Source organism: Rattus norvegicus, chromosome 7 (assembly GCF_036323735.1).
Source record: "Rattus norvegicus strain BN/NHsdMcwi chromosome 7, GRCr8, whole genome shotgun sequence".
NCBI classification, from domain to species: domain Eukaryota; kingdom Metazoa; phylum Chordata; class Mammalia; order Rodentia; family Muridae; genus Rattus; species Rattus norvegicus.
This window is the reverse complement of record NC_086025.1, coordinates 58,773,390-58,785,848: the sequence shown is the minus strand read 5'-3', so window position 1 is coordinate 58,785,848 and position 12,459 is coordinate 58,773,390. Positions and strand designations below refer to the sequence as shown.

General features: G+C 47.9%; 1 protein-coding gene across 2 annotated transcripts in view; it reads right to left on the bottom strand.

Annotated features, from left to right (window-relative positions):
• Gns (glucosamine (N-acetyl)-6-sulfatase) overlaps positions 1–11,224 on the bottom strand; it is a 34,026-nt gene extending 22,802 nt beyond the window's left edge. For both annotated transcript variants that reach the window (NM_001414922.1, NM_001011989.2), the window contains exons 1-4: positions 10,955–11,224; positions 5,272–5,331; positions 1,759–1,965; positions 110–175 (exon numbers count right to left, since the gene is read on the bottom strand). In NM_001414922.1, coding sequence (NP_001401851.1) covers positions 110–175; positions 1,759–1,965; positions 5,272–5,331; positions 10,955–11,122 — 501 coding nt within the window. In that variant the 5' untranslated portion in view covers positions 11,123–11,224. The remainder of the gene's footprint in view (positions 1–109; positions 176–1,758; positions 1,966–5,271; positions 5,332–10,954) is intronic.
• Between the last annotated feature and the right edge of the window lie 1,235 nt (positions 11,225–12,459).

Genomic DNA, 12,459 nt, shown 5'->3' with positions numbered 1-12,459 from the left:
GGCAAAGCATTTGCCGGAATACTTGTGCCGGTATGGGGCTGAGTCAGAGGATACATGTTCGGTGTCTCTGGGCTGTGTCTAGTTCTCTCTTACCGCAGCACTCACTTACCAGGGCATACCAGTAACTCCAGCCCAGAGGCACGTGCTCCAGTCCACCCGCATCTGGGGCTCCATACTGAAAGGACAGCAGAGCATGGTGTTAGGGCTCCTTAGAGTCCAGACAGGAACAGGCAACACAGAAAACCTTTCAACCAGTGCCTGAGACAACGGGTGTACAACCTCCCCAAACATACAAGCTAGGTAAAGAGAAACGAACTGTGCAACCCAAGCCCTCTCTTCAGCAGTCAGTACCTGTGTCACTGTGCTAAGCTGGCCTGCCACTGTCTTGAATGGCCAGTGTGCCATTCAGTCATTTAAATGTACAAAGCTGTCTTTGTGAAATGTGAGTGCCGCAGACCTCAGATGTCAGTGCAGATGGCTTTGTACACAGCCAGGCAAGCTCACCATGGAATGGCCACAGCTGCATCTCTGCTATGGTGGCCCTGGCTGTAGCTCTAGGAGACGTGTGGCCTTTAAGCCCAACATCTGCCATCTAGCTATTACAGGGAACCTAGTCATGGGTGAGGGTCGTAGAACAACTGAATAATCTAAATGACACTTGGCTGTTTACAGCCAAGAGAACCAGATGCTTGCCTATTGCTTTGGTTGTCCTGATAAAATCTACTTCTGAGACTCACTTTATTTGGTAAAATGATTAGGAGAGACCACAGCACACTATCCCCTACCTAAATACACTTTAGTATTGCCCATTTAAGGCAGAACGGAATCTCTGAACACTGTCTGCATTAAACGGTTCCCCTGAAATGACCGTCAATGCAAAGTAGTCCAAGTTCCCTTATGACCATCGAGTTGCCCTGACCCTGCAACAGAGCGTCTTCCTGCTTCTCATGATTCTTTCAAACTGACTCATCTTGCCTCAAGCCCACAGTTCACAGTCCCCCCAATGACAGGAAGGAAGGAGAACAGGAAACTCATGAGACATGAAGACCTGTAGCTATGACAGGAAAAGACGGTTAAACTCCAGTTTAACTATCCCTGGAGAGAACCCCCAGCTCTCCTCCCCGCCCAATACACAATTCCTTTAAGCACAGAGTCTAAGAAAACTGAGACCAAGGTGGTGCACTTGGGACTATGAAGCCCTGAATGGCAGGCCACAGTGAGGCACCACACCCCATGCAGGCCCACGAGGCCAGCATCAACCGCCCAGCCACAGCCTCACAGCCCATGGGGCACTGTCCTCTCCACAGGCTGGTCTCACTTCTAGTCTGTCCTCACTCTGCAGGTCAAAACATGAGCTGTACATTGAATTGTCCTACTTCAGAGATGATTCTAAGAGACCTAAGCAAATCGTCTAGCCCCTCCCCCTTGACACTGGAAAAGGGGAAATGGAACAAAGCCACTGTGACAGCCACATGACCAGAAGAATCCCAAATGAAGACGGGGGAGGGGAAGGGGTCCTAACACTTAGGACAATTTGTAACTAGATGTGGTGGAGGCTGTGTGGGAAAAAAGTAACCACAGAGCCAGGCACATAATGTGTTTGTCCAATTAGTGGGCAGATCAGCAAAAAGCTACTTAGAACCAAACCCTTGAATAGTGCGACTTGAATTGATACCAAGGAGAAAAATGATTATCAGGAGATAAATTACTTCCCATTTTAAATGCTGTTGTAAGAAAGGAAAAGATCGTTCAACATACCTCATTTAAATACTTCCCAGCAAAAAAGGTTTGATAGCCGCACACCAACTTAAGGATCGCTGGGAAGGTGTATGGCTCCTGGATCTTCTGCCAGGACTTGCTACTGCAGTTCCCCTCCAAAGTGTTGTTGACGACGTGATGGTTGTGTGGGTACTTCCCAGTCAGGATGCTGGCTCTGCTGGGGCAGCAGAGAGCACTGGGCACATACTAGGGAGCGGGTGGGAGGCAGAGGGTAAGATTCACTGAGAGGGAAGAGGAAGGCACTTAACGCTCGGTTTTCATTCCAGCCTCTCACTGAGCAGAGATCGTTCTTTACACATGACACACACCAGAGCCGCTTGAAGTCACTCGTCAGAGACAACACAGCAGATTAAAAGTAAAGTCAGTAAACTAATTGCTACTTGAGGAGAGGGGACCAGGAGGCAGGGAGAGAGGAGGTGGAACTGGATACATATGTCACAATTAAACCCATCACTTCTGGACGCCTACATAAAAACCCACCATCCGCGATCCATGTTAGCGTTGTCGCCGTAAGTACTAAATTTGGTTTTGCTGCTGTTTTTCTGCTTTTCAAGTTGGATTTAACCTTTTCTCCCCCTTTGGTGCCTGGACTTAAAAATCAGGACCGAGCAAATGTTACACACATGTTCCACCATTGAGCTAAGCCTCCAGTTCTGACTGGCACTTTAAGATACTCGTGAGGGTGATTGTCTCCACACAACAATCAACTCCTCCCCCTCCCCCTTTAAGTCATATGTCATTCGTCCTTTGCAATTCTTTTTAAGTTTTCACTTTAAAATACATTAGTTCTGTACGCATATTTACGTGTCTTTATGAGTGTCTGTCACTTGTGTGGGGGTGCAAACATGGAAGCTAGGAGAGGGTGACACTCTCACAGTGGGGCCATCGGCCTGCTAACGGTTGATGCTACACGCCAGTCTTCAGGATTGTTCAGCAAGCAGCTTTAACTGCGGAACCTCCTTTCCTGCCCCGACTTCTACAATTTCTATGTTGACCGTTCTTCTTGCCTGGCCTCGGCAGCTTGAACTGTTGAATTGGTGCAGCCTAGAGTCGCCCAAAGTGGGAGTTTCAACTGAGGAACTGTCCAGATCAAACTGACCTGTGGGCATGTCTACGGGGGACTGCCTTGATTGTTAATTGATGCAGGAGGGCCATGCCTGTTGTGGGTGACAGCATTCTTGAGCAGTTGGTACCAGATTGTATATGAAAGCTAAATAAGCCATCGAGGTAACACACACCGTTAGTCCCAGCACTTGGAAGGCAGAGGCAGGTCCATCTCTGAGTCTGGGACCAGCCTGATCTAGAGTGCAAGTTCCAATGCAGCCAGGACTACACAGGGAAAACAAAACAAACAAACAGTAATAAAAGCCTTGAGTCAGTTAAGCATGGGCTTGCAACAGAGCCCACAAGGCCAGCAGGCAGTCTTCCTCTCTGGTTTCTGCTTGAGTCCGGCCTGGACGTCCCTCAGTTATGAACTGTGACCATATGTGTACCTAATAAAAGTTTTCTGCCCCAAGCTGCCTTTGGTCAGAGGGTTTTACCACAGCAGAAAGGAAACTAGAACATTTCCCTTTCTGCTCTTTGACCTTTTATGGTCAGTGCCACATTATTACTGAAGTTTTATATCTCATCTTAGTACTGCACTAAAGGGTTTCCTCTCTGGTGCTGACAAAACCCAACTGACCTTGGGCCTGGGTCTAATCCATTGGACGAGCGTGTACACAGCATGTCTGATGTCCTCGTACCAATCCCCAGCACCAAACAAGAAATACTATCTTGACTATTCTTACCTAGATTTAGAATCATCTAGTTGGGTCTTGACAAAAAGTCTTAAAACTTTAATTAGAAGTATATTTTATAACAGCGTCTTTACATAGAAATGATGTGTCTAGCAACACAGCAAGCATTTTCTCAAAAAAGTACTGTGGCTTGTATAATTTTATTTATTTAATTAATTATTTTTGCAATAGGATCTCACTATGTAGCCCTGGCTGGCCTCAAACTCACAAAGATCTGCCTGCCTGTGCTTTCCAGTGTTAGGGCTAAAGGCGTGCTCCACTATCCTGGCTTACGTGAAGAAGTCATAGCCATTTCTGGCCACCTACCTGTTGTTCCTAGCGTGAATTTTTTGCTGCTAAATGGAACTTTTTGTTCTTCCATATTTTTCCTTCCTTCCTCCCTCTCTCTCTCTCTCTCTCTCTCTCTCTCTTTCTCTCTCTCTCTTTCTCTCTCTCTCTCCCTCCCCCCCTCTCTTTCTTTCTTTCTTTCTTTCTTTCTTTCTTTCTTTCTTTCTTTCTTTCTTTCTTTCTTTCTTTCTTTCTTTCTTCTCTAAAGTCTCACTATGTAACCCCAGGCTGGCCTGGAACTTGAACCCACAGAGATCTCCCAGTCTCTGCCTCCTGAGTGCTGGAATTAGAGGCGCGTACCACCACACTGGGTTCTATTTTAAGTTGGACTTAGTTTTCCAGGTTAAAATGAACTCTTCCTCCCTTCAATTACTCCCTCTGTGGACAACACCTAATTCACGAAGAACTTGCCGTGACCTCATCCATCATGTGCTGATTCGTGGAGTCCCAGTGACCCTGGGGACTGTACCAACTTCAATTAAAGTGGGGAAACCAAAATCCAGAAGGGAGTTAAGAGCAGGCGAATAAAGAAATAAAAGTGTATTCAGAACCAGGCAGTCTGGCTGCTGAGTCTATGCTTAAACCGGAGCACGGCACTGTGTTTCCGTTCGGTGTGTCTCCTGGTGCGAGGCCACCACGCCATCGCTTACAGAGTTTTGTGTGAGGTGAGGTCTGCTTTGGGATCTCTGACTCCGTGCAGGCTGTGTGTGTGTGTGTGTGTGTGTGTGTGTGTGTGTGTGTGTGTGTGTGAGGTCTGCTTTGGGATCTCTGACTCCGTGCAGGCTGTGTGTGTGTGTGTGTGTGTGTGTGTGTGTGTGTGTGTGTGTGTGTTCTGGGTACCACGACCTTTGTCAGGGTTAGCCAGCAGGGCTCAGGAAGCTCTTACTCTGTAGCAACTTACACAGCATAAATGCTCTTGGTTTGTACGAGGTTCAACCCTCAAACACTAAGGACTTCAATAACATTCCCAAGTTATGTAGCACTGTAGCTTAGAAAATACCAGCAATTAATCAGGTATATCAGCACATGCCTTCAATCCCAGCACTTGGGAAGCAGAGGCAGACATATCTCTGTGAGTTCAAGACTAGCCTGGTCTACAGAGTGAGTTATAGGACAGCCAGAACTACATAGCGAGACCTTGTTTCAAAAAGAATAAAAATAAAAATCAGCAATTTATCATTTCAATTAAAAATAAAACTCTTCAGACTGGGTATTTCATTAAAAAACAGAAACAAAACAAAATAAAAAAAAAAACAACACAAAAGCAAAAATCTACCCACATAAACCACACTAGAACTCAAACATGAGGTTTCTTTCTGGGTTGTGATATGATATCTAACGACATCACATTGGCTTCTAAACTTACAGCGCTGGAGAAAGTCATCCCCTTCTCTCCGATGAGGGCCTTGGTTTTCTTTAGTGGGGTCTACAAAGTAAACAGTTAAACAATGTTGTTAAACAATGTCTGATAAAATCCAGAAAGCAGAATTTATGGTTTGTTACAACTTAAATTTCTATTTTATCTTATGTGTATGGATGTTTTGCTTGCCCGTGTATGTCTGTGCATCGTGCGCATGCGTGCAGGGCCTGCAGAGGCCTGAAGAGGGTGTTAGATCCTCTGGAAATGGACAGACATATCAACTGTTAGAGGGTCTTCTGCAGGAAGGGGTACTCTTAACCTTTCTTCCAGCCACCTCTGCAGCTCCTTTCCTTTTATCCTAATCACTTATTTCCAAATTCCAGCTCTGACACAAAGTCGAAAGTAATGATTCTGGTGATGAACCAAACAGGTTTAGTTACAGTCAGGTAAACCCTGTGCAAGCAGGAAGCAAAAGTGCATAGCTGATAACATTGTTCTGTCTATGGGGACTGCAGGTAATGAAATCACAAGTGCTTTCTTATTTGTCAATAACCCCAAGGCACAGATTAATCAGCAAGGAAACTTCCAATCATTAATGGGGAAGTAAGGCAACACTTAAGATTATGAAAGTCAGACAAGGTCGCCAGGCTCACAGCCTGCTTCCAACCTTACACATTCAATGATGGATCCCCGCCCAATACCATAAGGACTCTACTGGCTAGTCCCCTGCAGTGGCACCTGAACCAGATGATAGCATGTGTATAGAGGTGCACACAGACCCTGTCAAACATAAACATAATTACTGCAGGGCTGGGGATTGAACCCGGGACCTTGAGTTCCCAGGCAAGCACTCTCCCAATTGAGCTACATGACCAGGCCTACTGGTGTATTTCATCTGCACTTCTCATCTTTTGTGCATCCCCCAAGATTTGAAAAAGGACAGGGGGAAAGTTAACTTCACCCCAGAAGGCAGTTACGTTAACTACCTGTCGAAGGCACACTGGTCAGTCTTCACTTCCTGGACAACAAAAACTAACTACCATGGATGAGGCTCATGTGGGGGCCCGTAAGGATTCTGAAATACGTTTCAGACCCAAGAACAGAATGTATACGGTCTCATGTCCACCTGGCACAGTAATTCCTTAAAGACTGCACCTCCGGATATATGCCCAGGTTAACCAGAGTCTCACTTTCAACAACATGTATGTAGCTTTTCCCACTGACTATAAACCTAAGCTGCTTGTAGGCTCCAAAGGACAACAATTCCAAGTTGTTCTAGTCAGGCTTTGATGGTGCCAATAGTGGACCCTCAAGAGATGCCATGGAAGGTCTGTGCTAAGCTGCTGAAGCAATGGCACTGGCTGTCCTTAACTTATCACTGGTGCCAAGCTCAGGAAGCAACAGTGGGCCAATTGTAACCCTGGCTTAGCTAGGAACCTAAGTTACCATGAGGCAATGGACAGGGCAACTACACATGTGAAGTGCACCCAGAGCAGCGGTCTTCAACCTGTGGGTTGAGACCCTTTTGGGGTGTGGGGTGGTGTCACACATCAGATATTCACATTAAGGTAGCAAAATCGCAGTTAAGAAGTAGTGGCAAAAATAATTTTGCAGTTGGGGGTTGCCACGACGTGAGGTATTAAAGGCCGCACACAGCATTAGGAAGACTGAGAACCAGTGGCGTAGAGAAAGAGTGGGATTCGTTATCAAATTGATAAGCATGCAAAACTACTGACAGTGTTATGTTTACGGGCGGACTCCGGTGTATCACGCGCTAATCTCAGCAAACCCTGAGCTGGGCGAGGGCGGGTAGGAAGCACTATCTTACCCGCCCTTGCCACTGCTTTAGGACCTGAGCAAGGTAACCAATGACCTCAGTAACCAATGACCTCACGTAGTGCAGAGGGGGTGGGGGGGGAGGGAGGGAGAGAGAGAGAGAGAGAGAGAGAGAGAGAGAGAGAACGAGAACAGCAGGCGATATGACACACGGAAAGCCCTTACAGCAGGGAGCCTTGCTGAGAACCCCAGAGGGAGGTAAGGTCACGAGGACCCAGGAGTGGAGCTCGCTGGCTGCGGCCAGCAAACAGCAAACAGCCCAACCCAGCACACGGGAAGGAGCAACTGTGGAAGAAATAGCCCGCGAGACGGAGTGGAAGACGAGGCTGTGCGGGCATTAAGGTTTAGAGCTTTACGTTGTCATCTACGCGTGGTTGAACAAGCAAGAGAGGGCACCATACTGAAAACAACTTTCCACGCTAATCTGAAGGGACGGTGGCTGGTCAAGTGGAAGCCATGTGACGGAATTAAGAAACAGCCACTTTCACTCTCAAGAGCAAATGCGTGACTTTACTTACCCTAAGCAAATTCCCTTTTCTAAAAAATCAAAAGACTCCCTGACTTTCCTGATCCCGATGATTCCTGTAACTCAGTGGCCGACTTTCATCTCGAGTTAGGCAAAGCAATGCCATATTTATCCTTTCCCTACATTCCCGCATGGCCCCTGACCAAACAAACGCCCCCTTTTCCTAGAGTAAAGGACTTAAATGACAACCTGTGCTTTTGTGAGTAATAGTCCACCACACCATCATTAAGGTGGGAATGGGGGGTGGGAAGCCACACCCTGTTAAAATGAATAAAAGCTGAGTCTCTCAGATGACACACGGGGGCATACGGTGTGACAGATGAGGTGACAACAAATAAATTAATAACTGACAGGGACTGGAGAGATGGCTCGGGAGAAAAGAGCACTGGCCGCTCCAGGTTTGATTCCCGGCATCCATACGGTGGCTCACAACCAACTCTAACTCTTGCTCATGATACACTCCTGTGGCCTTTGCAGGCAGCGGGCAGTAACACGTGTCTGTATGCACATACAAGGAGGCAATTTTTTCTTTTAAATGTGGTGCATGTCTGTAATCTCTGCTCTTGGGAGGTGGAGGCTGGAGGTGCAGGAATTCAAGCACGACCTCGGCCACATGGATACAGAGTCACCCTGGACTCTGCTGAATAGTTTTAGACACAAGCTAAATTCATCTGAGGGTAGGGGACCTCTGTTGAGAAAATGCCTCCATAAGACTGGGCTGTAAGCAAGCCTGCATGCAGAGCATTTTGTTAATTAGTGATTGTTGGAGGAGGGCCCAGCCCATTGTGGGTGGAGCAAGCCAGTAAGCAGCATCCCTCCATGGCCTCTGTGTCAGCCACTGCCTCCAGGTTCCTGCCCTGTTTGAGTCCCTGCTTTGGTGTCCCTGGATGGGCTGTGAGACTATGTGTGGCCAAACAAACCCTTTGCTCTTCAAGGTGCTTTTGGTCGGGGTGTTTTATCGCAACCATAGAATCCCTAACTAGGACTGTCTTGAAAAAAAGGAGAAAATAAATCACTTTGAACAGAAATCACAGGCTATCAACTTTTGACCTGAGCCAGTGTGGGTGCGTGTGTATGGACACCAATTACTGTGGCAGTCTGAAACACAGTTCCTCTCTCTGGCAGAGAAACCATATATAAGGCTTTATTCATAAATCAAGTACTGTGGGTGAACCCCACTGACGACATTCCGGAATGCCACTGAAGACTCAGTGCAAAGTACCTATGTGGCCTTGAGGATTCCAGACAGCATGTGGTGAGACAGGGTTACCTATGTGCAGGGGAGGGCGTCTGTGATGATAGAAATACAAACAGAAGGTGCCTCACGCTCTGCCTGGCACCAAGGAAGTTCTCATCATCCCTGTCTCAGCTCTTCACTCTGTTTGACAGGTAAGTGTCAGGACTCCAAGAGGGGACACAAGGAAAGTCAGAATTCCCCGAAGTGCCAGGGCCACAGCTTTAAAACAAGCAAGTACCATTTCCTTATTTATTCAGCGTCCAAGGCACTTGTGGGACCCAGGGAATGTGTGAGAAGCTACGAGTTTCACTTGTTCTAGTTTCTCTGGTTACTACAAATACTTAAAAAAAAAAAAAAAGAACCTAGGGCCATGGAGATGACTTATGGGGTCCAAGTAAACCACTGCCAAGCCTGAGGAGTTCAGTTCCCAGGACCCTCATGGAGAATGAGAGAAACTGTCTTCTAACCCACTCCATTCAGGCCACTGTGGCCTGTGCACAGACGCTCCCCCTAAGCACACATCTTTCTGGGATAAAGAAGCAAATAGAAAAAGAGAGAAAGTTCTCGAGGCAAATACCATTAACACAAAAGTGTAAGACCTCGTCTTACACAGACAACAGCTGTGCTAAGTGACAGTCACTGAGCTGGGGCACCTTATATGTAAGAGGAGAATTTGGTTTCTTCCAAAGGCTGTATTAATAAGGCTGACAAGTTGAGTACCACTGGGAGAGGCAGCATTGTTTTTCCCTGAACAAAACACTTTTTTTTGGTTGTTTTGTAAAGTTTTGAAATCCCAGCAGTGGTGAGTTAGAAGATGGATCTTTGTGAGTTCAAGGCTAGCCATGGCTATGCAATGAGACCAATCTCAAAACAAAACAAAACAAACAGACAGACAAACGAAATAAAAAAAAAAGAAAAAGAAAGGAAAGAAAGCTATGGGAACAGTTGGAGTGAAGGTAAAATCTAAGAGGGAAATTAAGTCAAGGCTTCTGGTACAGGGGGTGGGGGCTAGCTCTGAGGGACAGAACTGGCTCAGCAGGCAAGAGGCTTTGGAGTGCCCTCCAGCACTGCCGGGGTGGGAGGGGGAAGAGATTCATCATCCTTGTGGCTCAGGGGAAACTACAACAGCAACCAGACAATGGGGGCCTATGTGGATAAGACGAAGGGCAAAGGGATTGGTAACGCAACACCTAAACACCATCTAGAAATCTAGAAAAAGACCGTCCACGGAAGGCAAAGCACATGCTACTTCCCAGCCCAGAAATATAAGGCTCTGCTTACTATTATCACATGTGACACACGGAAAACCAAAAATGTTGGCAGCTACTCACTAGACTGATTTCACAACTCGCTGACCAGCTGGGACCAGCAACTTGAAGGACATGAACTAGGGTTAACTACCACACAAGAGAGCTACAGCAGTCAGCTGAAAGCGGAAGGAGAACTGAAAGAGAGAGTAGAGGCTTTTTTTTTTAAGTGAATGCAATGCTGACCCAGGACGGAATACCACTGGAGGGTTGGCCCTAATCTGCCTCCTCCTGCTTCAGTGCTTTGGGCAAATCTCTTGAGCACCAATGGAAGGAGGTTGGCATGCCTGTTCCCAAAGGTCAAATTCCGGAACCTCGAAAGAGCAGAAGCGACTCTGGGAAGGAAATGTAGTCTTCATGACAACACCCCTTAGACATAAAGTGGAGCCCTGGCAGTAATGGTTCAGCCAGGTGTTCGATTAGGCTAAATGATTTTGTTTTTGATGCTTCTTAAGCAAAACACTCTCTCTCAATAATAGCTCGACAGCCTACAACCCACTTCCATAACCATCACAGAAGCACAGATGCTGACGTTCCAAGTCCTCCGTGAAGAGGGCCGATGTAGCCCCGGATCACCCTAATCAATCACTGGCCTCCACAGGTTTGCTCTGAGCAGCAGTAAGGTCCAGACTGGAGGCACCGTGCCCACTGTACGAGCATGTGGGTGAGTTCGGGTGAGGGAGACCCGTCCAAGCTCACGGAAGACCCGGAGTGACCGCGCACACCCACCCACTGCCAAGCCGCCCAGCAAAGGGGGACAGGGAGGGCGTGGACGGGAGTTACCATGCCGCCGAGCTCCGCGTCCTGGTCGTCCGTGAGCAGCAGCAACACGTTGGGCCTGCGAGCCGCCCCCACGAGCCCCAGGCAGCCGCTCAGCAGCGGCAGTAGCAGCAGCGCGGGCAGGCGGCTGGGACAGCCCGGCCCGGGCCCAGCTGCGGACGGGAGCCGCATGGCCGCCACGCTCCGCGGGAAACCGAGAGCTGCGCAGAGACACCGGGTGAGCACAGGAGATGCGGGTCAAGCTTTCTCTCCCTAGGCGCGATCACGTGAGCCGGGGGCAGAGGGCGGGGCGCGCCATCACATGACGGACGGCCGTAGGCGGGGCCTGGGGAGCGGCTGGGAATCCGGGTGCTGGGCGGCTGGACTGAGCTAGGACCGCGCGGAGCCTGGCCGTGCCTCTGGTCAGGCCTACCCCTGAAGCTGGAGGAAGCTCGACAGCGAACTGGAGATGAAGTCAGGAGGCAGTCGGCCCATCTGCTCTCCAGAGGGAAGCGACGCACGTGCTGCGTGCATAAGATCAGCTGCTGGTTAAAGTCCGGGCGGGTCCTGGGGTTAATGGACAGCTCTTACTGCGTACTTTGACTTTTCACCGATCAAGATGAGGTTCTCATTTGGCCCAGCTGGTGTTATTCTACTTCCCTCGGCTGGCATGTAATTTCAAACAATTTAGGAACGTCTTAACTTTACACTAGGAGCTCTTGGCCAACGTTTCAAATTTTAATTACACTTTAATTTACATTGTGTGTGTGTGTGTATATTTATGTATGTATGTGTGTGTTTTCCGCGTACATTCCGTGGCACGTGTGTGGACGTCAAAGGGCATCTTGCTGGAGTCAGCTCTTTCTGTGGAGTGAGTCCAGGGATCTAACTCAGGCCCTCAGGCTTGACCCCAGGTGCCTTGGGGTGCAGAGCCATCCTGTTGAGTTTTTGCAAACCTTCTTGGAAGCTGTTAGAATATTCACGACCAATAGCAACACATCCATTGTTGAATAAAGCCTCAAATAAATATTTTAAGTTAACTGAAGGGGTTGGGGGATTTAGCTCAGTGATAGAGCGCTTGCCTAGCAAGCGCAAGGCCCTGGTTCGGTCCCCAGCTCCAAAAAGAGAACCAAAAAAAAAAAAAAAAAAAAGTTAACTGAAAAGTTAAATTGCTGTTAGGGATTCCTGTGAGGTCAGTGAGCTATATACCAAATGAGTACTGTTCTGTACAGAAAAAAAATAAGTCACAGCCATTTGCCACTTGGTTATGTGTTGGACTTATACCTTTCTGATTTTTTAAAAAGATTTATCGGTATGAGTTTTGTCTGCATTTATGTACGTTACTATGCCTGCCTCGTTCCTGGGGAAGTCAAAGAGTGCATCTGACCCTTGGTACTGGAGTTACAGATGGTCGTGAGGCCCCGCGTGGGTTGCTGGGAGTTGACATGGGCCCTCTGTAAGAGTAACATGTGCTCTTAACCACTGAGCCATCTGTCAGACAGCTGGGCACAATATCTTTTAGGTGTATT